This window comes from Scyliorhinus canicula, chromosome 19 (assembly GCF_902713615.1).
Source record: "Scyliorhinus canicula chromosome 19, sScyCan1.1, whole genome shotgun sequence".
Taxonomy (NCBI): Eukaryota; Metazoa; Chordata; class Chondrichthyes; order Carcharhiniformes; family Scyliorhinidae; genus Scyliorhinus; species Scyliorhinus canicula.
The window spans coordinates 6,890,889-6,917,230 of NC_052164.1; the positions used below are offsets into that span (position 1 = coordinate 6,890,889).

The 26,342-nt window shown below is 46.3% G+C and overlaps 1 protein-coding gene across 1 annotated transcript in view; it reads left to right on the forward strand.

The window, feature by feature from the left end:
- Positions 1–11,298: 11,298 nt before the first annotated feature.
- Positions 11,299–26,342, forward strand: part of socs7 (suppressor of cytokine signaling 7) — a 74,925-nt gene continuing 59,881 nt past the window's right edge. Inside the window, exon 1 of the mRNA XM_038779784.1 lies at positions 11,299–12,230. Coding sequence (XP_038635712.1) covers positions 11,299–12,230 — 932 coding nt within the window. The remainder of the gene's footprint in view (positions 12,231–26,342) is intronic.

The following is a 26,342-nucleotide window of genomic DNA, read 5'->3' on the forward strand; positions in this document are numbered from 1 at the left end:
GCTTTTGTGCTCACCGTAGCCAAGTTCAACATAAAGGTTGTAGGTCAGGTGGACTTCATAATATACTTTGGAGTTTCTAAACCCTGGCCCATAACAACTTTACCTTACTTGAGTTCAGTTTCTGATCTGAGAACACCTGAATTTTAAAATTATCATCCTTGTTTACAAATCTCTCCATGATCCTATTTCTATAAACACCATAACGCCTCCTCCAATTCTGGCCACTTGCATGTCCCTAATTATACCCTGACAGCCGTGCCTTCAGTTGCCTGAGCAATAGGGAATTCACTCCCTTAAATCTCTCAGTCTACCACCTCACCCTCCTCTTATAAAATGCTCTTTATAACCTACTGATTTAATCAAGCTTTTGGTCATCTGTCCTAACATGTCCTTATTTGGGCTCAGTGTCATATTTTGTTTAACAATTATTTTTTTAATTAATTTACGAATGTGAGTGTTGCTGGTTAGGCCAGCATTTACTGCCCATCCCTAGTTGCCCTACAGAAGGTGGCGGTGAGCTTCCTTCTTCAATCGCTGCAGTCTCTAAGGTATAGGTATACCCACAGTGCTGATAGGGAGGAAGTTCTCTGATTTTGACGTTGCAACAGTGAAGGAATGGCAATATATTTTCTAGTCGGGGTGGTGAGTGACTTGGAGGAGAACCTCCAGGTAGTGGGATTCCCAGGTATCTGCTGCTCTTGTCCTTCTAGATGGTAGTGGTCATGGGTTTGGAAGGAGCTGTCTAAGGAACCTTGGCGAGTTCCTGCAGTGCATTTTGTAGATGATACACACGGCTGGTTCGTTGATGGTGGAGGGATTGCATGTTTGTGGAAGGAAGAGCAATCAAGCGGGGCTGCTTTGTCCTGGATGGTGTTGAGCTTCTTGAGTGTTGTTGGAGCTGCACCCATCCAGGCAAGTGGAGAGTATTCCATCACACTCCTGACTTGTGCCATGTAGATAGTGGACAGGCTTTGGGGGTTCAACAGATGAGTTACTCACCATACTCACTATAATACTGGTAGCACAGTATTAATATGGCTAGTCCAGTTCAGTTTCAACCCACGGAATGTGGATTATGGGGATTCAGCGATAGTAATTCCATTGAATGTCAAGTGGCGATGGTTAGATCCTCTCTTGTAGGATATGGTCATTGCCTGGCACTTGTGTGGTGCGAATGTAACTTACCACTTGTCAGCCCAAGCCTGGATATTGTCCAGGTCTTGCTACATTTGGACATGGACTGCTCCATTATCTGAGGAATGGTGAAAGGTGCTGAACATTGTGCAGTCATCTGTGAACATCCCCACTTCTGACCTTATGATGGAAGGGAGGTCATTGATGAAGCAGCTGAAGATGGTTGGGCCTCGGAAACTACCCTGAAGAACTCCTGCAGTGATGTCCTGGAGCTGAGGTGATTGACCTCTAACCACCACAACCATATTCCTTTGTGCCAGGTATGACTCCAACCAGCAGAACGTTTTCCCCTCGATTCCCGTTTACTCCAGTTTTGCTAGGACTCCTTGATGTCATACTCGGTCAAATGCTGCCTTGATGTCAAGGGCAGGCACTCTCACCTCACCTCTGGCATTCAGCTCTTTTGTCCATGTTTGAACCAAGGCTGTAATGAGATCAGGAGCAGTGACACTGGTGGAACCCAAACTGAGCATCCGTGAGCAGATTATTGCTGAGTAAGTGCTGCTTGATAGTACTACCTTTCATCACTTTACTGATGATGGAGAGTAGACTAATAGGGCAGTAATTGGCTGGGATGGATTTGCCCTGTTTCTAGTGTACAGGACACATCTTGGCAATTTTCCACATTGCCTGGTAGATGCCAGTGTTGTAGCTGTACTGGAACAGCTTGGCTAGGGACGTGACAAGTTGTGGAGCACAAGCCTTCAGTACGATTGCTGGAATATTGTCAGGACCCATAGCCTTCGCAATATCCAGTGCCTTCAACCGTTTATTGATATCACGGGAAGTGAATTGCATTGGTTGAAGCCTGACATCTGTGAAGCAGAGGACCTCCGGAAGAGACCGAGATAGATCGTCCACTTGGCTCTTCTGGCTGAAGATTGTTGCAAACGCCTCAGCCTTTTGCACAGATGTGCTGGGCTCCTCCATCATTGAGGATGGGGTTAATTGCGGAGCCTCCTCCTCCAGTGAGTTGCTTAATTGTCCACCAATATTCACGCATGGATATGGCAAGACTGCAAAGCTTAGATCTGATGCGTTAGTTGTGAAATTGCTTACTTCAGTCTATTACTTGCTGCTTATGTTGTTTGGCACACAAGTAATTCTGTGCTGTCGGTTCACTAGATTGACACATAATTTTTTGGTATGCCTGGTGTTGCCCCTGGCGTGCTCTCATGCACTCTTCATTGAACCAGGGTTGATCCCCTGGCTTGGTGGTAATGGTAGAGTGGGGATATGCCAGGCCATGAGGTTACACTTTGTGGTTGAATACAATACTGTTGCTGATGGCCCACAGCGTCTCATGGGTGCCCAGTTTTGAGTTGCCAGATCTGTTCAAAGTCTATCCCATTTAGTACGGTGGTAGTGCCACACAGCACGATGGAGGGTATCCTCAATGTGAAGATGGGACTTTGTCTCCACAAGAACTGTGCGGTGGTCACTTTTACTGATACTGTCATGGACAGATGCATCTGCAGAAGGCAGGTTGGCCCAAGGTGGCACAGTGGTTATGACTGCTGCATCACAGTACCAGGGTTTTATTCCAGCCTTGGAAGACTGTCTGTGTGGAGCTTGCATGTTTTCCCCGTGTCTGCGTAGGTTTCCTCTAGCTGTTCCGGTTTCCTCCCACAGTCCAAAGATGTGTAGGTTACGTGGATTGACCATGCTAAATTTCCCTTCAGTGTCCAAATATGTGCAGGTTAGTGTGGGGTTATGGGGTTACACGATATGCCAGGAGAGTGGGCATGGGTAGGGTGCTCTTTCAGAGAGTTGGTGTGGAATCGATGGACCAAATGGCCTCCTTCTGCACTGTAGGAATTCTATGGTTCTATGGCTCCATGTTAAACCTTAAACCATGAGGCTTCATGCGGTCCAGAGGCAATGTTCAGGACTCCCAGGGCAACTCCCTCCCGACTCTATACCACTGTTCTGCCACCTCTGCTGGGTCTGTGGATTTGTGGAGATCTATGACAGCGAAACTGGCACCGCACCTGGGCGATTCAGCAACCGTTGAGGAGCTAGCACTGACGGCACATGGAACACGATCGATTCCAATGGAAAATGGTGTCTCATTTGTCGGGATCGGCACCAGATTAGCTGACAAGCTGCAGCCGCATATTAGCACTCCACTCCCGACACACACTTAACCCAACCAACAGGATGGCACTGGTTGTGCTGGAACATGGCCATCCTGTTGATGGGTTGGCTGGGGCCAGAGGGAACCTAGGAGGGGTGGCTTGTGGGGGACACCAATACAATCTGTGGTCCTAAGTTCACAATGGGCAGTCAGCGGTGTGCGCAGCTGCATGGCTTCCTTGCCGGCTGCGACAATGCTGTTCCGTGCCCATCCACCCCAATCCCACGGCCCACCTCCTGGCCACCCCCCGCTACTACTCCAGCCAGCGGCATGAATGTCAGCAAACTATGGTGATGACACTTTCAGTACACCTTCTCTCCCCTTCAGCAGCCACGCGCCTGTTTCACGATTTTTGAAAGCACAAGTGAACCTCACTGCCGGGATTTCCCTCCAGTGGAGGCGGAGAATCGCGGAGGCCTCGGAGAATACCGGGTCGAGCCCGCTAATTATATGCCTGTTATGTGAGAGTACCTTTAAGAAATTGGTGTTTATAAATGGGTATATACATAAATATCTGTAGTGAGAGTACCTTTGAGAAATGGGTGTTTATTACTGCAGGGATGTCAGAGAGTGGGTAGAGCTGGGCTGTCTGTCAGCTTTTTACTTTTGTTTTAGACTGTTTGCTGCAGGGTGTGTTTTAGTTTCATTTTCAGAGCTGGATAGCTGCAGTCACAGCCAGAAGGTGTATTAGAGTCTCTGTAATCTAAAGACTGTAAATCGATCCTGGTGATTTAAACTAATAACAGTGATGACTTTAACCTGATGTGCTTCTGGTAAAAAATGTTTTAAGTCTTATGGATGTTAAAAAGAAAGCTTAAAGGGTTACTCTTTGGGGGTTGTATTTGAATTAATGGTTGCTAAGATGTTCACTATGTTTTAAAAAGGTTAACTTGAGTTCATAGAATAAACATTGTTCTGCTTTAAAAAATACTTTTCCATTTCTGCTGTACCACACCTGTAGAGTGGGCCGTGTGCTCCCCATACCACAATCTATTATAAGTTGTGGGTCAGGTGAACTCCATGATACACTTTGGGGTTCTCTAAACCCTGGCCCATAACATGCCAACGGCGTTTACTGTACATGTGGAGTGGAACGCATTGACAAGACTGTCGAGATATCGGAGAATTGCAATTTGACGTGAACCCGGCGTACGCCATGATTTCAGTGCCAAGAACGATTCTCTGTCCAATCGGCTTTCCAGATTTTGGCTTTGGCCAATGGAGAATTCTGCCTAGAGTTCTTGGAGGGAATTACTGTCCATTAATCCCTGTTTTAAAAGCGTACAGAGGTCAGGTGAGAATAGTATTGGATCCAGTTGTGATTGTCTATGATCCAGAATCACACATTGTTTGACAATTCTACAGGACTTTGGTGAGAACAGGTTGGAAGTCCTGAGTCCAGCTGTGGTCTCCTTACCTTCGGGAGAATGTTCTTTGAGGGAGTGAAATGAAAGTTCACTCAATGGATTCTTGAGATCAAGGGATTTTTATATAAGGAGAGATTGATTAGTCCAGGTCAAAACGCTTTGGAGTTTAGAAGAACGAGAGGTGGTCTAATTGAAACATATAAAACTCTTAAAGGGCTTAACAAGATAGATGTTTCCCCTTGGCTGGGAAACTGGAACATGGCCACAATGTCAGCCACTCAGCTCTGAGATGAGGAAGAATTTCTCATCAGAGGGAAGCTTTGGAGTCCCTCCACATGGGGTTATGGAGGATCACTTACTTTCAGCCAGAGATCAACAATTTTTTAGACACCGGTTGAATCATGAGATAAAGGGAGAGTACAAGAAGACATAGCGGGGTAGGGGGGGACAAGATTAACTATGATCTCAAGCTTGAGGGTTTGAATGGCCTCCTCTTGCTCCTGGTGATTGAGGCTTGGAGGAGGCACTGCCTCCAAGGGAACCACATCCCAGCATGACCTCTCAGCCTCAGGGGAAGGAAGAAAATCAGGAGCAGTTTTTTCATTGCAGTTTCAGTGAAAACAAATAATGCTGTTTTGAAGTCTATTTTTGGAGTTTGTTACTGTTTTTCTGAGATATAAACACCTGGACTGAGCTGTTGAGTTTTAACCTCTTGAATTGAGTATTGATTGTGACATAATTTCCTTTGCACAGTACGTTTTATTGTGCTATCTGTTTCTCTGGTGTTTGTTTGTTTGGACTTTTTCCAGATTTTCACATTGTAATTTATGATTCACATTTTCAGTGTAAGTTACTGAAAGGATAACATTTCTCATTTGAATTTATCACTTTGTAACAAACAAAGAATATGAGAAATGTCAAACTCCATAGATCTGAATTTAGTGAAAATAATACCATCTATTTTGGGAAACATTAATTATTGTTTATTAATCATACGGTCAACCTAAACGGGAGCTTGGTGCTATCAGTTTCTGCTTAATCTTTTAAATCTCCTACTACAACAGAACTTAAGGGCAGCACGGTAGCATGGTGGTTAGCATAAAAGCTTCACAGCTCCAGGGTCCCAGGTTCAATTCCCGGCTGGGTCACTGTCTGTGCGGAGTCTGCACGTCCTCTCCGTGTGTGCGTGGGTTTCTTCCGGGTGCTCCGGTTTCCTCCCACAGTCCAAAGATGTGCGGGTTAGGTGGATTGGCCATGCTAAATTGCCCGTAGTGTCCTAAAAAGTAAGGTTAAGGGGGGGTTGTTGGGTTACGGGTATAGGGTGGATACGTGGGTTTGAGTAGGGTGATCATTGCTCGGCACAACATCAAGGGCCGAAGGGCCTGTTCTGTGCTATACTGTTCTATGTTCTATGTAACTTGACTTTTTTGAAGGCTGATATATTCTTTCCTTTAAAATTCACTTTCCTCCCTTCCACATTTTCTCTCCTCCCCACCCATCCCACCTCCCATCCACCCCTCCGCTCACATCTTCTCTCCTCTCGCCTTCTCTCTCCTATCCACCTGTTTGTTGTCCTCCCACCACTCCAACCCCTATCCTTTTCTACATCCCCCTTTGTGCCCTCTCAGTAACTTTTTTCACAGTAACTTCATTTGAAGCCTACTCGTGACAATAAGCGATTTTCATTCATTTCTCTTCTCTTCTCTTGCCTATTCCCTCCCCTTCTCTCTCCTCTCCCCCTTTTCTCTTGTTTCCATCCCCTTTAAGGTTAGGTCACGGATCAGCCATGATCGTGATTGAGTGGCGTGTTGGGGACTAAGACCGCACACTCTATATTTTTATAAAATATATGTAGATATACTCCTAACTAGTTTCTAAAATTTTAAAAACTGGACTAAATCCTTTCAAAATAGCTGAAGATATGTCGGTTTGTCACGCTTGAGCAAAAGTAGCTTTCTGGCTGCATCACAGAAACTTGCACCTCATTATCCCTGAAGAGACACGAACGACCCGCTGTAGGCTGCACAGACCAAATTCAAAGAGAACTTACAAAGGTCACCTGCATTTCCTAACCATTTGGCCAACTACATCTGTCAGGCCAAAGGACCATGCAACCTTCCTTCCAAGTATTTATGTTTGGAACGTTTAACCACCTCTGGAACCCAGATAGGAGATACACATGCCCTTTTTCAAAGGCACTTTGGTGAGGTAAAAGTCATGTAACATGAACCTTGAGCTGGTGGATCAATTATCAATTATTCTGCATTGCTCAGTTTACCATCTTACCATCTACAAGCAGCAGCACAAAAAAGGGGCACTGCCCAGATTGAATACCTGGCCCCATCTTATAATGTTTCTACTGAAACTTCTGTACCATCGCATGTAAGACTGATTCATCTCTACATGCCCATCTCCTCATGTGAAGCCAACTCCACTGGTAAAGTGAATTATACAGCATTGGTTTTCAACCTGCCAACATTCATGAAGGCATACTTAATTGGACTTTAATTCTGGACTGTGGACACAAGGAAAACTGTAATTATTTTCTCTGTGGTCTTCGCCCTGTTGTGTGCAAATACACTAACCCTTTGAGTTCATCCTATCTCAGGTTTGCTGTGGGGATATTACTAAAAATTGGATCACACCAAAACTGAGGGGTTGGGAAACAAGCTAAGGCTTATAAAAGGAGAAGCAACTCAAAACACCTTTCTGCTTATGGATGTGTGAAAGAGGAGAAATCAGTGCGGTTAAATTAAACCCCCTTCCTCTCCATTACAGATGGGAATGTCTTGAGGGGTTGAATAACTTCCTCCTTTTCCTATGTTCCTCTTCCCTCGCTTCTCTTCTCTACCCTCGCCACTCCTTTCCTCCAACTCACACTAGGTATGGTTCTGTTGGCAGTGCCACCCTCCTGTGGCTCATCCCAAGTGTCCATTCTTCATGTGCACTGAGACAGTGATGGTTAGATTTTCCTGGGATTGTAGAGCTCAATGGAATGGAAACCCTGACTGTATTGGGACAAGCTGCTCATACATTTCTGTCCAATCATTTTATCCTCATCTCAATCAAGTCAAATATAGATCACTTGCCTTACATTCGACTGGTTTCTCTCTTAATGTCCCTTGAACTTTTGGTATCATCAAGGAGACGGGATTATGTTGGTGAGAAAGGGACTCTTTTTCCATTTTGAGCACCGTGCCAGTGTGAACCATCTGAGGAGATGTAGAGGTTGGTGAGGTGAACTCTGTTGCCCATATCTTAATTCACACCAAATTCCCCGCATCAAATAATGGGCCAAGAAAGCCAAGAGTGCATCCGTACTGAAGCGAGTTCCAGCTTAGATAGACAGTGATTCAAGAAATGCTGAACACCTTGGATGGGGTGGCAGAGTAGCTAGCACTGTGGCTTCACAGTTCCAAGGTCCCAGGTTCAATTCCCGGCTTGGGTCACTGTTTGTGTGGAGTCTGCACATTCTCCCCGTGTATGCGTGGGTTTCCTGCGAGTGCTCCTGTTTCCTCCCACAAGTCCCAAAAGACATGCGGTTAAGTAATTTGGACATTCTGAATTCTCCCTCACTGTACCTGAACAGGTGCCGGAATGTGGCGACTAGGAGCTTTTCACAGTAACTTCATTGCAATGTTTATGTAAGCCTACTTGTGACAATAACGATTATTATTATGTGGTTCAGTGATGAATTTTGGTTGCAGAAAATAAAAGTTCATGTAATAGTGGGTAACATATTGGCATGGATAGAAGATTTCCTGCCTAACAGAAAGCAAAATATTGGCATCAATGGGTCTTTTTCAGGTTGGCACAGTGCTGGGGCCTCAACATTTTACAGTTTATACAAATGACTTCGATGAAGGGATAATTATCAAATTTGATGATGACACAAAGTTAGGTAGGAAAGTAGGTTGTGAAGAGGACATAAGGAGGCTACAAAAAAGATAATATAGATGTTAAGTGAGTGGGAAAATAATTGGCAAATGGAGTATAATATGGTAAAAAGAAAGACAGAAAGAAAGACAAAGAAGCAGATTATCTAAATGGTGGGAGATTGCAGAGTTCGGAGGTACAGAGGGATCTGGGTGTCCTAATGCATGAATCACAAAATACTATTATGCAGGTACAGCAAGTAATTAGGAAAGCCCATCGAAAGTTATCATTTATTGTGAGGGGAATTGAATACAAATGTAGGGAGGTTATGCTTCAGTTGTACAGGGCACTTGTGGGACCACATTTGGAGTACTATGTACAGTATTAGTCACCTTAATTAAGGAATAATTTAAATGTGTTGGATGTCGTTCAGAGAAGGTTTACCAGATTAATACCTGGAATGGGTGGGTTGTCTTATGAGGAAAGATTAGACAGGATGGCCTTGCATCTGTTGGAGTTTAGCAGAATAAGAGGTGACTTGATTGAAACATGTAAGATCCCGAGGGGTACTGACAAGGTGGATATAGACAGAATGTTTCTTCTTGTGGATCAGTCTAGAACTAGGGGGGGGGGGGGGGGGAAGAGAGAGAGAGAGGGGGGGGGGGTCATTGTTTAATCATAACGGGTCCCTATTTAAAATGGAGATGAGGCATTTTCTTTTATCTCAGGGAGTTGTGAGTCTTAGGAACTCTCTTCCTGAAAAGATGGTGGAAGCAGAGTCTTTGAATATTGAAATAGCAGAGGTGGATAGATTATTGATAAGCGAGGGGGTAATAGGTTATCGGGGGTAGGTGGGATGCAGATTTAAGGTTACCATCAGATCCGCTATGCCATGACCTTATTAAATGGCAAAATAGGTTCAAGGGTCTGTATGGCCTACTCCTGCTCCATGATCATTTACTAACCCTCTTGTGGAGCATCTTGGATTACTAAAGGCATTAAATGCAAATCTCAGCATTTCTTAGTTTCAATGTCAGTATAGCTCCCTCTAGTGCACCATTCTTCACAAAAGCCATTCTGAGTAGATCAACAACTTAGTGCCAGTTTTATGGCATCAGTTTCCTGACCACTGGGCAAGGATTGGATTTTACCTGGCTAAAGCTATTTAAGTGATCCCTGAAAGGCACATTCCCCTCCAATAAATAAACTGGATTCCAACTCAGATTCCAGAGGTGATGGTGTGCCAACTGTAATCAGCTGTGACATTTATAGAATGCTTGTTTGAATGAATGTGTAAAAATTAGAATAGCATAGATTGTATCCTTTAGGATGTACCAATCAGATTTTCTGAAAATAGGAAGGATATTAAAATAGGTGTACAATGACACTGTAAATGTGTCACAAGAATACTGGGCTCTAGGTTTGGAACATTTTGGTTAATTGTATGTTTTAAAGGAACCATTCTGGGCACAACAAAATTGCACCAGGAGGGGTTAAACCTTCAGTGAAGACCAAATTCAGCTTGAGCTGCTTCAAATATGACCTTTCATCCCAGCCGGAAATCCGTTTCATGTTAGCTGATATCTCTGAAGCAAGGCAGCATATTGGTGCAATTTTGATAAAACATTTTAACCTGAATCTTTTAGAAGCTTCTTGTTTTGTGAATGTGCCCCAGAGATTTGGATTTTTCGAAATGAGCTGGGAACTCTAACCTTTGCAATGGCTCAGGGGGTGGGGAGGAAGGGGGGGAGGAGATGATGGGGTGAGGGTGGGGGGAGGTGAGGGGGAGGGAGTTGAGGTGGAGGTAGGATGGAGGGGAGGTAAGGTGGGGGTGAGGTGGGTGATAGGGGGAGGTGGGGTGAGGGGGGAGGGGTTGGGGTGCAATAGGGTACAGTGGGTGAGATGGGGGCGGGTGAGGGGGTAGGGGCAGGATAGGGGGTGGGGGAGATTGAGGGGGCAGGATAGGGGGTAGGAGGCGGGTTGGGGGTCGGATGGGGGTGGGGGGGGGGACCGGGGGCAGGTGAGGGGCAGAATAGGGGGATGGGATAGGGGGTGGGGGAGATTGAGGGGCAGGGTAGGGGGGTGGGGGAGATTGGGGGGGCGGGGTGGGGGAGATTGGGGGGCGGGGTAGGGGAGATTGGGGGGGCGGGGTAGGGGAGATTGGGGGGTGGGGTAGGGGAGATTGGGGGTAGGGGAGTTTGGGGGGGGGCGGGGTAGGGGAGTTTGGGGGGGCGGGGTAGAGGGAGGGGATTGAATTTGCGGAAGTGTGGGCGGGCCAGGCTTGACTCTCTTTGCTGCTTCGGAAGCTTCTCATTTTCTCGGCTCTGGGTTGTTGTGGCAAAGATGCTGGATTGTGGCGCCAGCGGATCAGAGAGGAGAGGGCTCAGGGACGGGGGACTGAGATAGGGAGGGAGTGAGTAGTGAGGGAGAGATAGTGAGGGAGGAGTGAGTGAGTGAGTGAGGGAATGTGAATGAGTGAGGAGGAGCAGCAGCAGCAGCAGCACTGGGAGGCGGACAAACAGTTAATGTGAGAACAATCCGGCTGCAAACACACCGCCCGCCCGGGTGATGCTCAATCCGGAGGCTGCGGTTTTGCTGCACATTCTGGCCCCGGGTTTGGAGACGGAGAGAGGCGGCGGCAGCTCCGGAGCGGCGGGGGCTCCTGTGCCGGGGCTGGAGCCTGTACCGGGGCCGGGGCTGGAGGCTGAGCCGGGGCTGGAGGCTATGTCGGGGCCAGTGCTGGAGGCTGGGCCAGGGCTGGAGGCTGAGCCGGGGCCGGGGCTGGAGGCTGGGCAGGAGCTGGAGGCTGGGCCGGGGCCTGGGGCTGTGCCGGGGTCGGGCGGCCGCCGCGCCGTGACTTTGTTTCCAGATGCCGGCTGCAAACTGCAACATTTCCACTTCGCAACAAAAGGGCCGCGGCCGCAGCTGATGGTTTTCCGCAACCTGCTGCGGGCGGAGGAGGGAGCGGAGCGGGGGCCCGGGGCGGAGCGGGGGCCTGGGGAGGGCGGCGGGGGTCAGGCGGAGCGGGGCCGGCTCGGGGAAGGGGTGGAAGCGGCTCCGGGCTCGGCTCGGCCCCGCTCGCCGGGCTGCTGCCCCCGGGAGGAGCGGGTCTGCTTCGACCTGGCCCGGCACTTTGGCGGCTTCTCGGTGGCCGGGCCGGGCCCGCCCGCCTGGCAGTGCTCGGCCCCGGCAGCCTGCATCCCCCGCGCCCTGGGCGAGGAGCCGAGCGACACCAGCGACGCTGTGCTGGTGCTGGAGGGGCCGGAGCCGGGGATCAGCAGCCTGCACATGGGCGGCTGTCAGGCCGAGGCCGCCTCCAGCTTCCAGCGGGACGGCAGCCCCCCCGGCACTGACTCTGAGGCGGCCTCCCCCGGGCGGCAGGGGGACACAGCCAGTCCGGAGCTGCTGCCCAAGGTCCGGCTCAGCCGCTGCTCCAGCTCCCCCAGCCCCTCACTCGGCGAGGATAAGTTACTGAGCCGACTGCCCGGCAAAACCCGCAAGAATTCCCTCAAAATCCGCCTCAGCAGACTCTTCCGCACTAAAAGCTGCAGCGGCGGCGGGGACCCTGCAGCGAAAAGACATTCACTGGACCTGCAGACATCAGCTGGCTGCCTGCTGCAGATCTCCAAACTGCAAGAGGGTTATGACATGAGAAGGTATCATTCTTCTTTCTCTGGGCTGGGGTCAACTCTAAACTTGCTCAATTTGGAGAAATACATTGATAACTGTGTGAAATTGTGATAGTGTCCGACTGACAAATACCCAATGAAGTGTTATAATCTTTTCAAACGTTTATGGAGAGAGCTCTTTGAGCAGAATCTAACTCCACTTTGAAGTATCAACCTTAATGGGCCGTCATTGCTCAGATCAGTTTGAGGTTACAAGCCATCAAAAATAAAAGTGGCACCAGCATCAATTGCCCCCCCCCCCCCCCCCCGGTAATTGTAACAATGTCCTGGACATGTCCCAAATGGTGCAAGGTTTTGATCCAGTAATAAGGCGAAACTGTCCCAGTGACACATGGTTCAGTAACTAAAGGACGCACATTTAAGATTCGTTATAAAAAAAAAACAGGCGACAGGAAACATTTTTACGCAGCGAGTTAGTGAGATCTGGAATGCGCTGCCTGAAAGGGTGACAGAAGATTCGGTTGTTACATGCAAAAGAGAAATAAAAAAGATACTTAAAAGGGGGGAATGCAGGGGAGTTTGATTAATCCGAGGTCTACCCAAGACCCGGCACACGTACAATGGGTCAAATGGGCTGCTACTGTATCATTCTTTGATTGTATGATACATGTAGTGTTGCAGTTGCTGTTGCTGCTGTGTGCTGTCATCGAGTTCACATGCAGGAATATCACAAAACCTTGCCAAGCTCTCGCCTGGAATTGAACTGCAGTATCCCAGTCCTAATAGAACAGCAACGTTAACTGATTTGAGGGCTGCAGTCGAATAATACTCTTGCATGTTAAATGGATCCATTCTCAATATTCTCAATTTCTTGTCCAACTTAGTAGTGAGGCAGAAAAATGTATAACCATAGACCCCCAAAGTAGTCTCCTGAAAGTAGTAAGTCAAACTGAGAAACATCTCTTGAGAGTCAAGCTACTTGGTGTAGGTCTGGTGTCAGACAGACTAGAGTAACAGAGGTGGCCTGATCCCCTTTCCTGAAGGATATCAGTTAATGCTACAGCTTTTGTATTCATTTCCTGCAGTGCCAGTTCACAGAATTCAATGTTGTACCTTGCCAGAGTATGAATTTTGTACCTTACCAGGTCATGAATTACAAGCCATCTTACATTTAATTTAACTCCCTTAAACTTCCCCCTCTCACCGTGAATCTGTGACCCCTTGTAATATATTGCAATTGTCACATTTTTTAAAAAAAGAACTAGGGTTGGTAAAAGTGTCCCTGATGTTATTGATTTTATTGTGGAAATCTAACTGGTCCACTTTAAGGAAGGAAACCTTTATAACCTTACCTGGTGTGTCCTGCATGTGATTTAGCAACATAGAAAATAGGAGCAGAAGAAGGCCCTTCAAGCCAGCTTTCTGTGGCAGAGAAATCCACAAGTTCACCACCCTCTTGAATGAAGAACTTTCGCCTCATCTCTGTGCTAAATGGCCCACCCCATATTAGACTGTGACTCCTTGTTCTAGACCCCCTCCCCTGCTGAAGGGGACCAAGAACAAAGAAAAGTACAGCTCAGGAACAGGCCCATCGGCCCTCCAAGCCTGTGCTGATTATGATGCCGTAACGATAAACAAAACCTTCTGCCCTTACTCGGTCCGTATCCCTCTATTTCCTCCCTATTCATGTACCCACCCAGATGCCTCTTAAATGTTGCTAATGTGTCTGCTTCCACCACATCCTCTGGCAAGATTCCAGGCACCTACTACTCTGTGTGAAAAACTTACCCTACACATCTCCCTTAAACTCCCTCCCCCCTCCCCCGCCCCCCCCCCCCGAACCTGTGCCCCCTTGTAAAAGCCTCTGACTATTCACCCTGTCTCTGCCTCATAATTTTGTACGCCTCTACTAGGTCTCCCCTCAGCCTCCATCTTTCCAGTGAAAACAGTCCTAGTTTATTCAACCTCTCCTCATAGTCAACACCCTTGAGACCAGGCAACATCCTGGTGAACCTTCTTTGCACTCACTCCAAAGCTTCCACGCCCTTCTGATGATGTGGTGACCAGAACTGCATGCAATACTCCAAATGCGGCCTAACCAAGGTTTTATATCGCTGCAGCATGATTTCCCAACTCCTGCCCCAGCTGATGAAGGCAAGTATGCCATATACCTTCTTAATCACCGTGGCCACCTGTGTTGCCACTTATAGGGAACTGTGGACCTGCACACCCAGATTCCTCTGTATGTTAATGTTTCGGAGTGTTTTGCCATTTACAGTATAATTCATACCTCGATTTGATCCTCCAAAATGCTTCACCTCACATTTGTCTGGATTAAACTCCATCAGCCATTTCTGTGCCCAAGTCTCCAACCTATCTACTGCTGTATCCTCTGACAATCCTCGGCACTATCAGCAACTCCACCAATCTTCATGTCATCCGCAAACTTCCTAATCAACCACCCACATTTTCCTCCAAATCATTTATATATACTACAAACAACAGAGGTCCCAGCACTGATCCCTGAGGAATGCCACTAGCTACCGATCTCCATTCTAAAAAGCACCCTTTCATCGCTACTCTCTGTCTTCTATAACCAAGCCAGCTCTGTATCTATCTAGCCTGTCCACCTTGAATCCCATGTGATTTTAGATTTTGTACCAGTCTGCCATGTGGGTCCTTGTCAAACTCCTTACTAAAGTCCAGATAGACTACATCCAAAGCCCTTCCCTCATCAATTTTCTTGGTCACCTCTTCAAAAAACTCAATCAAGTTGGTGAGACATGACCTTCCTCGTACAGAACCATGCTGACTGTCACTAACTAGCCCATTTTTCTCCAAATCTGCGTATATCACGTCCCTTAGTATCTTTTCCAAAATCTTCCCCCATCACTGATGTCGGGCTCACCGGCCTATAATTTGCGGATTCTCCCTGTTTCCCTTCTTAAACAAGGGAATAACATTGGCTATTCTCCAGTCCTCTTGAACCTCGCCTGTGGTCAACCAGGGGCTGAGATGGAGGATGTGTAGCTATCTGTTAAGACCCCAGCTATTTCTCCCCTTGCCTCCCGCAGCAATCGGGGATAGATCCCATCCATTGACCTTGAGTGGGCCTACTCTTTCTCTTGTTTCGTATATATGCATTAAATGCCTTGGGACTCTCCTTGACCATGTTTGCTAAAGACATTTCATGGCCCCTTTTAGCCCTCCTAATTCATGTTTAAGTTCCTTCCTACATTCACTGTACTCTTCAAGGACTTTGTCAGTTTTTAGATACCTACACCTATCATTAGCTTCCTTTTTCCTTTTGACTAAGCTTACAATTTCCCTTGTCATCCGTGGTTCCCGAATGTGGATTTTCCTTCAAATAGCTGCTCCCAATCCACATTCCCCAGTTCCTGTCTAATTTGGATGTAATTGGCCCTCGCCAAATTAAGCGCCCTCACCCCCCAGCCCACTCTTGTCCTTATCCATGACTATTCAAAATCTTATGGAATTATGGTCGCTAAGCCCAAAATGATCTCCCACTGAAACATCAATCACCTGGCCTGGCTCATTCCCCATTAACAAGTCTAGTATGCCCCCCCCCCCCCCCCCCCCCCCCCCCCCCCCTCCCTGGTTGGATTGTCAACATACTGGATCAAAAAGCCCTCCTGGGCATATCTAACAAATTGCTCTCCATCCATGCCCCTGGTTGTAAGGGATTCAATAGGGGGAAAATTAAAGTCATCCATCACAACTACCCTGCTTTTTTCACACCTTTTCAGTATCTGACTACACAACTCTGTCTCCTGTGGGCTGTTGGGAGGTCTATAGTACCACTCCCAACATTGTGATTTTACCCATCTTATTCCTGAGCTCCACCCATAATGCCTCACTACAAGATCCCTCCAACGTGTTCTCCCTCAACACAACTGTGATCTGCTCCCTAATCAGCAATGCAACTCCCCCACCTTTTTTGTTTCCCCTTCTGTCCCATCTAAAACAATAAAATACCGGAATGCTAAGTTGCCAGTCCTGTCCCTCCTTTAATCATGTCTCTCTAATTGCATCATAGTTCCATGCAGTCATCCAGGTTCTCAGTTCATCTGCCCTCCCTGAGACTTCTTGCATTGAAGCAAACGCACTCCAGACCTACAGTCCTGCTGAGCCCTGCAGCTTCCCTCTGCCTGCTCTTACTCTGTGCTGTTTATCTCAGTCTCACTCTTTCCCCAGTCTCTACACTTATTGGCCTGATGTTCCGGTTCCCAACCCCTGAAACAACATTCCTGCATCCAGTCTGTCCAGTCCTCGCAGAATTTTATACGTTTGATGAGATTGCCTCTCATTCTCCTAAACTCAGTGAATACAGGCTCAATCTCTCCTTGTAAGGCAGTGCTGTCATGAACCTTTGCCGCACTCCCTCTGTGGAAAATATATTATTTCTTGGGTAAGGAGACCCAAACTGTATGCACTACACCAGGTGTGTTCTCACTGAGGCCCTGCACACGGCTGCAGTAAGACATCATTACACCTTTACTCAAGTGTTCTTGCAATGAAGGCCAATATACCATTTGTCCTCTAACTGTTTACTGTACCTGCATGTTTGCTTTCAGTGACTGGTGTACAAGGACACCCAGGACCCTTTGTACGTCAACATTTCCTAATCTATCTCCATTTAAATAATATTCTTGTCACACTTGTTCCTACCAAAGTGGATAATTTCATACTTACGCACATTATACTGCGTCTGTATTTTCCCACTGACTCATCTTGTCTCAATATAATAATCTTTATTAGTGTCACAAGTAGGCTGACAGTAACACTGCAATGAAGTTACTGTGAAAATCCCCTAGTCGCCACACTCCGGCGCCTGTTCGGGTACACAGAGGGAGAATTCAGAATGTCTAAATCTTTTTTTTTTAATTTAGAGTACCCAATTCATTTTTTCCAATTAAGGCACAATTTAGCGCGTTCAATTCACCTACCCTGCACATCTTTGTGTTGTGGGGGTGAAACCCACGCAAACACAGGGAGAATGTGCAAACTCCACAGAGACAGTGACCCAGAGCCGGGATCGAACCTGGGACCTCGGCGCTGTGAGACTGCAGTGCTAACCACTGAATTAGACACTTAGAATGTCTAATTCACCAAACAAGCACGTCCTTCGGGACTTGTGGGAGGAAACCGGGGCACCTGGAGGAAACCCACGCAGACACGGGGAGAACGTGCAGACTTCGCACAGTGACCCGAACCTGGGATGCTGGTGTGATAACTACTGTGCTCCCGTGCCACCCTTGGAAATCTCTTCACATCCTCCTCCTCTCATATTCCCAAGTTTTGTGTCATGAGCAAACTTGGAAATATTACATTTGGTTCCTTCATCCAAATAATTGATATATATTGTGAATAGTTGGGATCCAAGCACTGATCCCTGTGAGACTCCACGAGTCACTGCCTGCCAATTTGAAAAAGACCCATTTATTCCTGACCCCTGTTTCCTGTCTGTTAACCAATTCTCAATTCATGCAAAATATAACACCCGTATCCCATGTACTTTAATTTAGCACACTAACTAACCTCTTATGTGGGACTTTATCAAAAGCATTCTGAAAATCCAAATACATCACATCCACTGGTTCTCCTTCATCTATTCTGCTTGTTATGTTCTCAAAAAACTCCAGTAGGTTTGTCCAACATGATTTCCCTTTCATAAATCAAGGTTGATTTGTCTAATCCCATTGATATTTCCGACGTGTACTGTTATCACATCCTCTATAATAGACACTAGTATTTTCCCTATTACAGATGTTCGGCTAATTGGTCTGTAATTCCCTGTTTTGAGTTGCATTTGCCACCCTCCAATCTGCTGGGACTGTTGGAAGATGACAACCAGCCTAGTAACCCCAATTTACCGTTTTGTGCTCCAAGGGCAATTTAGCATGGCTAATCCACCTAACCTGTACATCTTTGGAATGTGGGAGGAAATCAGAGCACCCGGAGGAAACCCATGCAGATACAGGGAGAACGTGCAGACTCCGCACAGACAGTGACCCAAGCCGGGAATCGAACCTGGCACCCTGGAACTGTAAAGCAACTGTGCTAACCACTGTGCTACCGTGTGGCCCTTGGGTGCAGGAAAATACTTTTCACTGTACTTCAGTACATGTGTCAATAAATATCAATCAATCAACATACTGGTCTAAAAATCATCTCGTGCACACACCTGGAGTTCATCCACCACAGTATTGTTGCTAAATTGACTTGCCCAATCTATGTAAAAATGAAAGTCACCCATGAGTACTGTAGCACCCCTGTTGCATGCATCTCCAATTTCTGCTTAATGCCATCCCCTACCTTACCACCACTGTCTGGAGGTCCTTAGACAACTCTCACTAATGATTTCCACCCCTTGTTGCTTCATAGCTCCACCCTAGATTTTCTGAGCCGCTATCCTCCCTCACTACTGCACTGATTTCATCCTTAACTAACAATGCCACCTTGTCTCATTTTCCTTTTTGCCCGTCCTCTCTAAGTATCAAGTATCCGTGGATATTCACTTCCCAGTCTTGGTCATCCTGCAGCTATGTCTCTGTAATCACAATCCTATCATACCCATATAAACCCATTTGTGCTGTTAATGCGTCTACCTTGTGAATGCCCTGTGCATTCAGATACAGTGCCTTTAGACTTTGCTTTTTAACAGTTTTCATATTTTTTTTCTGCACAATGCCTGCATTTGCTGCTAGCTCTTGTTGCCTCTGCCTTTCACTCTTGCTTTCTACTTTTCTGTCTCTCATTTTTATCTTTTCTTGCATCTCCCCGCTCGGGTTCCTATCCCCTTGCCAATCCAGCTTAAACTCTTCAGTCCTTATACCAATGTGTCAACTACTGGCAAGCCTCTTAGTCTTTGTAGCAGTTTGATAGAACTACCATCTTCTCAAGAGCAACTCTGGATGGGCTTCCAGCCTTGCCAGTGATCTCAACATCGAGAGAATTAAGTTGCTATGATGGGGATTTGAGCTCTCGGTTGCTGCTCTTGTAACATTATTAGGGGCTGTTTAGCACACTGGGCTAAATCGCTGGCTTTGAAAGCAGACCAAGGCAGGCCCGCAGCATGGTTCGATTCCCGTACCAGCCTCCCAGAACAGGCGCTGGAATGTGGCGACTAGGGACTTTTCACAGTACCTTCATTGAAGCCTACTTGTGACAATAAGCGATTTTCATTTCATTTGCATTTTTCATTTCATTACTATGATGCTACTGTGGCCATGAATGACAACAACCCTCCCACTAAATTTACCTGCATGGTGTGTGCTGTGCTGCAATTTAATGGTTGAACAACTAGACAAATTGCAGTTGAGCTTGAGAGCATCCTTACTTGCAGTCTACACACTTGCCATTTCACAGCAGGGGTCACTGACTCACTTTTCTATTCATTCGTTGAAGCATCCTTAGACCAATTGTAGCAACCAATGCAGTCATTGTTTCTGTGAGGAACTAACTTCACTTATGGGTATCAAAACCACAACTCTGCTAATCTGTAAGAAAGCTATTGTCACATTTTTCCCTTGAAGAATGATGTGTCTAGGTAGCGTGCACTATTGATACAGCAATCCTATCACAGGTGTGTGCTATTACATCAGACCGTGAGTTGTATTACACTGGTATGGTTTTGTGACAATCGCAGGAAGTGCCTGTTATGCAAGATTCTTAATCTGTTACAGATTTTTGCTTGATTTTGGGGAGGATACATGGGGAGATGGGAGGAGTTTGTACGATGCAGCATTCCTTCACAATGGACTAAATGACGCTGTGACTCTAACCGAAGATGTCGGTAATCATTTGCAGTTTGGGGTTTGAAGTCATGCAGGATTCTTCTTGTGTCAGGATGATGATTATTCTGAGTGCGTGTGTGTGTGTCCCGATGCCTGTGTCAAGTTTGAGGCTCCAATGGTAAGCTTTAATGAACCCACATTTGCTTTCGCCCAAAAGGTTAGTGGGCTGTAGGGGCAGTACTGAGCAATTTCAGATGAAATGACCCCAGGTTTGACTGCCAACCCATCGATTTGGCCACTGCAGCCAATTTAATCACAGTGCGATGATTCAATGAACCCTGGACAAGATGGGCCAATGGGTAGATGAGTTCAATATAAAGTCATTAGATTATGAGAGAGGTGATTAAATGGATTAGATTTTGAATGAGCTGGACATCAACTGGTGGAATAGCAAATGGAAGTAGGTGTTTTGTTTGTTAGGTCATCAAACCTATGTTCACGTGTTTGAGCACAGATGTTACACTAGGGGTGTGAATTATAGGTTGACAGAGGTGATTTTGAATTTAAATCAGTTTGGTAAGGCAGTGTCTGGAGCCCTGTGTTCTGTGTGGTTCTTGGGTGACAGAATAATTATTGGAGGGAGTCCAGAACAAATCTCATGGGGATGAGTTCTGAGGAAAGATTGTCCACACTAGGACATTGTGGAATGGAAGCAATCATAGAATTTACAGTGCAGAAGGAGGTCATTTGGCCCATAGAGTCTGCACTGGCTCTTGGAAAGAGCACCCTACTTAAGACCACGCTTCCACCCTATCCACATAACGCAGTAACCCAAACTAAGCTTTTGGACACCTTAGGGGCAATGTAGCATGACCAACCAACCTAACCTGCACATCTTTGGACTGTGGGAGGAAACCGGAGGAAACCCACGCAGACATGGAGAAAGTGCAAGCTCCACACAGACAGTCACCTGAGGCCAGAATTGAACCCGGGACCCTGGAGCTGTGAGGCAGCAGTGCTAACCACTGTGCCAACATGCCAAAAGACTCAACTGAGATTTTCAGGAATTTCATATTATGGAATCTTTTAAACTTGAGCTCACGCAAAACTCTGCTATCCATATTCTGAATCGCAATGAGGTGCATTAACCCATAATATTACTTATTGACCTACATTTGTTCATAGTCCAGCAAGGCATTGAATATATCATGATTGTGTTTCTGTCTTTTCATAGCCTCCGTTTACCCTACCTCTATAGTCTCGTTCAGCTCTCCAACACTCTGACGTCAGGGCCTCTGGCCCACGAGCATCTTTCCCCCATCCCATTGCTTGATCCATTTGATGACTGTCCCATCAACTATTTAGGCCGCAGACTCTGGCAGATCTCCCCAAATGTCTTTGCCTGACTCTTGTACTTTAAGACTCCACTTAAAACCTGTTCTTGCCACTCACCAGGGGCTGGTTTAGCACACTGGGCTAAATCGCTGGCTTTTAAAGCAGACGAAGGCAGGCCAGCAGCGCGGGTTCAATTCCTGTACCAGCCTCCCCGAACAGGCGCCAGAATGTGGCGACTAGGGGCTTTTCACAGTAACTTCAACAAAGCCTACTTGTGACAATAGCGACTTTCATTTTTAAAATTTCATTTCATCCCATTCTCTCCTTTGGCTTGAAGGCAATTTTTGCCTGATTACACTCCAGTGTAGCACTTTGGTATGTTTTACTACATTATCGGCGCATAAATGCAAGTTCTTCTGTTGACCACCGGATTCAAGAATTTGGCAGCAGGTTAACAATGTTAAAGAACAGAAAATCTGTCAACATATTTGGAAGGGTAGAATACATGAGGGTTTTTCAACGTGCAGGTGTCAGGAGGGGAACGGCGCGATCGGTCGCGGCGTTCCCGTAATAGGCCTGATTGTAGGAGAATTTTGAGAATGGCGGCCACTGTTGCCGCTTAAATAGGAAGGAAATGAGGCTGTTTTCAGTCTCCTGACCATAAATGGCAGTACTGAGCATTTCGCAAGAGTAAACAGTGCTGAGTAAAACAAGCATTTTGTTGCTACAGGCCTTCACAACGACCTATATATGTGAGGTTGGACTATCTATTTTCACGAAGGTGAAGAAGGCACAAAGAAATTGACTGAAGTCTCCACTTGATATGCGCATTGCCCTCTCTTCCTCCTGTGAACCTGATTGGTGTGAGATTAAGGGGACCAATCTGGCTCCCCTTTCGCATTGTGTGGGGGGGGAGGGTTGGAATTGAAAAGCACTGGAATAAATGGATGACTAATTTCTGCAGCACCTTTGACATAATATTGTGGGAGATAACCGCAAGAATTGGCTGCTGTATTTCAGCTGTACTTCAGAAGTACGTAATTGGCTGTGAAATGTTTTGGAAAGTCTTGTGGCCATGGCAGGCGCTATATAAAAGCAGCACCTACTTAGCACAAGAGAATGTTTCCTTTTGCCTTGCTACTTTTAATTTAAATCTGTTGGGAGTGTCTTGCGCCCATGTGCAACAACACATTGGAGTAGAGATGTTGCAGGAAACTAAATGCGGAGTCAGGCAGCCAAGCACAAGGAGATAGAACTGGAAACAGCCAGTGTGTGAAATAGAAAGGACAGGCTGACAAACCTGGCAGAAGTGTTCACCCTTTCTGATGAAGAGACCCACCCAAATTCCTTCAGGGATGTGGGTGTCACTGGCGAAGCCGGTATTTACTGTCCATCCCTAATTGGCTGTTGAATTGAGTCTCGCTCAACCACATTGCTGTTGATCTGGAGTCATATGTACACCAGGTAAAGGTGGCAGATTTCCTTCCCTAAAGTGAAGCAGATGGGGATTTATGACAATTGACAATGGTTTCATAGTTTAAGTCCAGATTTGTTTTGTTGAATTCCAATTCCACCATCTACCGGGGTGGGCTTCGAACCTGGGTCTCCAGAGTACTGCCCTGGTCTCTGGATTACTTGACCAGTGATAATACCGCTGCGCACTGCCTTCCAAATTGTTAATCACCTTTTCTCATTTGGAGATTGATTGACCGAGTGTCCATTTCTAGCCTTTTCTGATTTTAGCTTTTAAAGCTGAACTGCCGGTTGCCATAGCCAACTAACTCCTCAGCACGATCGAAACAAAATAATTGCTGTTATTACAGATGTGCCTCTGCAGCTTATGGAATTGCTGCAATGTGAAGTGTCAATTGGAACAGAGGGAGAGAGAGCCGGCAGGCAGGCAGTTTCCTCAAGTTAATTGGCAAAAGAACCAGTTGGGTGAGGTACAATTTCTGTAGACAGTGAGTTATTGTGATCTGGGATTGGATTGTATGAAAGGGAGGTGGAAGTAGATTCAATTGGAATATCCAAAAGGACATTGGATAAGTACTTGAAGAGAAAGAATGTGCTAGGGGAACGGCTCTTTCAGAGCTGGCACAGGATTGAAGGCTGAACAGTCTCAGGTACTGTAACATTCACTGATTTTAAGCACCTTCTAAATATTGAATTTTACAGTGAGAATTTCTAAATAGGAGGTGATTTCCTTTGCAAAATAATAAACTCGGGTCCCTGATCCTTCTGAGCCTGTTGGAGGATATTAATGGGGACGAAGCAATTACTTCGGATGTAGGTTCAAGCTTATTACTTTTAAAAATTCAGCATAAAGTTGAGTGAAATGATACAAACCTCTGGGTATAATCACACAGCAGGCTGTCTGCCTTTAACCAAGTAGCTTATTTGTCGTCCTTACGGATTTTGTATAAAGAGTGACAGACATGAAAAAACTCTGTTCCTTCACGATTTAATACCTTGTGATTTGCAATGTGTACATTCCCCACCCCACTGAAACCATGAGATCTCCTGGGTAAGGTGTGAAACCAGATGAAGAAAAACAGTCAATATGTGGGGAGAAGTATCTGAGAGTTTCCCCTCTGACATCCCCAGGTGATCAAAACTAAAGATCACTGACTCTGGTACCTTCCTTTAGCAGAAGCATCGAGGAACAGATGCTGCCTCACATAAAGGAATTCAGTGTGTTGGCGTTCACTAATGTTTGTTCATGATGCACACTCTGCAATAACGTTTACTGCTTCACATCTTCAGTGGAGAGTTCTGGTTTGAGCCTGTCACTAACCCCTTTATAGTTACAGGTGTTTTCCATGTTCATTGTTGCATGACTGGGGGAAAGAGGGTTACATTTCGCCATCATGACAATGAAGAAACTGAGGTAGAACAGGGGTTGTAGAACAGTACAGCACACAACAGGCCCTTCGGCCCTCGATGTTGTGCCGAGCAATAATCACCCTACTCAACCCCACGTATCCACCCGTAACCCAACCCCCCTTAACCTTACTTTTTAGGACACTAGGGGCAATTTAGCATGGCCAATCCACCTAACCCGCACATCTTTGGACTGTGGGAGGAAACCGGAGCACCCGGAGGAAACCCACGCACACACGGGGAGGATGTGCAGACTCCGCACAGACAGTGACCCAGCCGGGAACCGAACCTGGGACCCTAGAGCTGTGAAGCATTTATGCTAACCACCATGCTACCGTGCTACCCAGGTGAAGGCTTGAGTTATATAGTGAAGAATTCCGGATAAAAAAAACACCCAGTAATTTGCATCAAATCACACAGAGCACCAGGCCATTCTGCCCAAATAGTCCCTGCTGACCCTTATGCCCCATGTGGGCTGCCTCCCCCGCCCCCCCCCCCCCCCCCCTCTCCCCCATCTAAACTTAATTAAAATAACTGTTCCTATCTCTCTTGTGCTTATGTAGCTTCTCCTTAAATACATTTATGCTGTTTGCCTCATCTATTTTCTGGGTAAAAGTTTCTCTTGAATTACTGAATTTATCAGTAACTATGTTGTGCCTTTCACTACTTTGAAACATCCTCAAGCTGCTTTACAGCCCATGGAGCCCCTTTGAAATGTATTTGCTGTTATAAGTAATATTTGTGCCACACAAGTGCCAGGAAATGACCATCTCCAACAAGAGAGGATCTAACATTCAATGGTATTAGCACCGCTGAATCCTCAAATCATATCCTGGGGGTTACACAGTGACCAAAAACTGGACTGGACTAGCCATATAAATACTGTGGCTACGGGACTGAGGCTAGGAATCCTGTGGTGAGTAACTTAGTACCAGACTTTGCAAAGCCTGTCCACCATCTACAAGGCACCAATCAGGAGTGTACGGGAATACTCGCCACTTGTTTGGGTGAGTGCAGCTCCAATATCACTCGAAGCTCAACACCATCCAGGGCAAAGCAGCCCACATGATTGCTACTCCATCCACAAACATTCACTCTCTCCACCACTGACAGCAGTGTGTACCTGCTACAAGATGCACTGCAGCAATGTACTCTGATCTTAGACGGCACCTTTGAAATTCTACAACTTGGGAAAATAAGAGCAACAGATCCATGGGAGCACTACAAGCTGCAAATTCCCCTCCAGTTGCACAGAATCCTGAATTGGAAATATATTGCTGTTCCTTCACTGCCGCTGGGTCAAAATCCTGGAACTCTTCTTAGTAACGGCACTGTGGGTGTATCTACACCTCATGGACTTCAGTGGTTCAAGAAAGCAGATCAGCACCACCTTCTCGAGGGCATTTGGGGATGGGCAATAAATGCTGGCCTAGTCAGCGGTGCCAACATCCCATGAATGAATATAATAAACTTGGTACTGTCCTACATCATGAGCCTCAGTCATTGATCCAGGTTTCGCATTTTAAAAAAACATACAGTCCCTGTATCCCAGAGATGTAATATACTATACTGGAACCAACGTCCTAGGGGGTGCTTTTGCTAACACTGTTGGGGAGGTTTTAAACTAATGTGGCAGGGGGTTGGGAACCAGATTAGGAAATTAGAGGTCAGTAAAGAGGCAGCAACTAAAGCCAGTAAGGTATTAGATAATAAACTAATTGTGACTAAGGGGAAGAGTAGACCGGGAAGAGATGATGAACGTAAAGGGACAGGTGGTCTGAGGTGCATTTGTTTTAATGCGAGAAGTGTAGCAGGTAAGGCAGATGAATTTAGGGCTTGGATTAGTACCTGGGAATATGATATTGGTATTACTGAAACTTGGTTGAGGGAAGGGCAAGATTGGCAACTAAATATCCCAGGGTATAGATGTTTCAGGAGGGATGGAGAGGGAGGTAAAAGGGTTGGAGGAGTTGGATTACTGGTCAGAGATGATATCACAGCTGTGATTAAGGAGGGCACTATGGAGGATTCGAGCAGCGAGGTAATATGGGTAGAGCTAAGAAATAGGAAGGGTGCAGTAACATTGTTGGGACTTTACTACAGGCCTCCCAAAAGCTAGCGTGAAGTAGAGGTACAAATATGTAGACAGATTATAGAAAAATGTAGG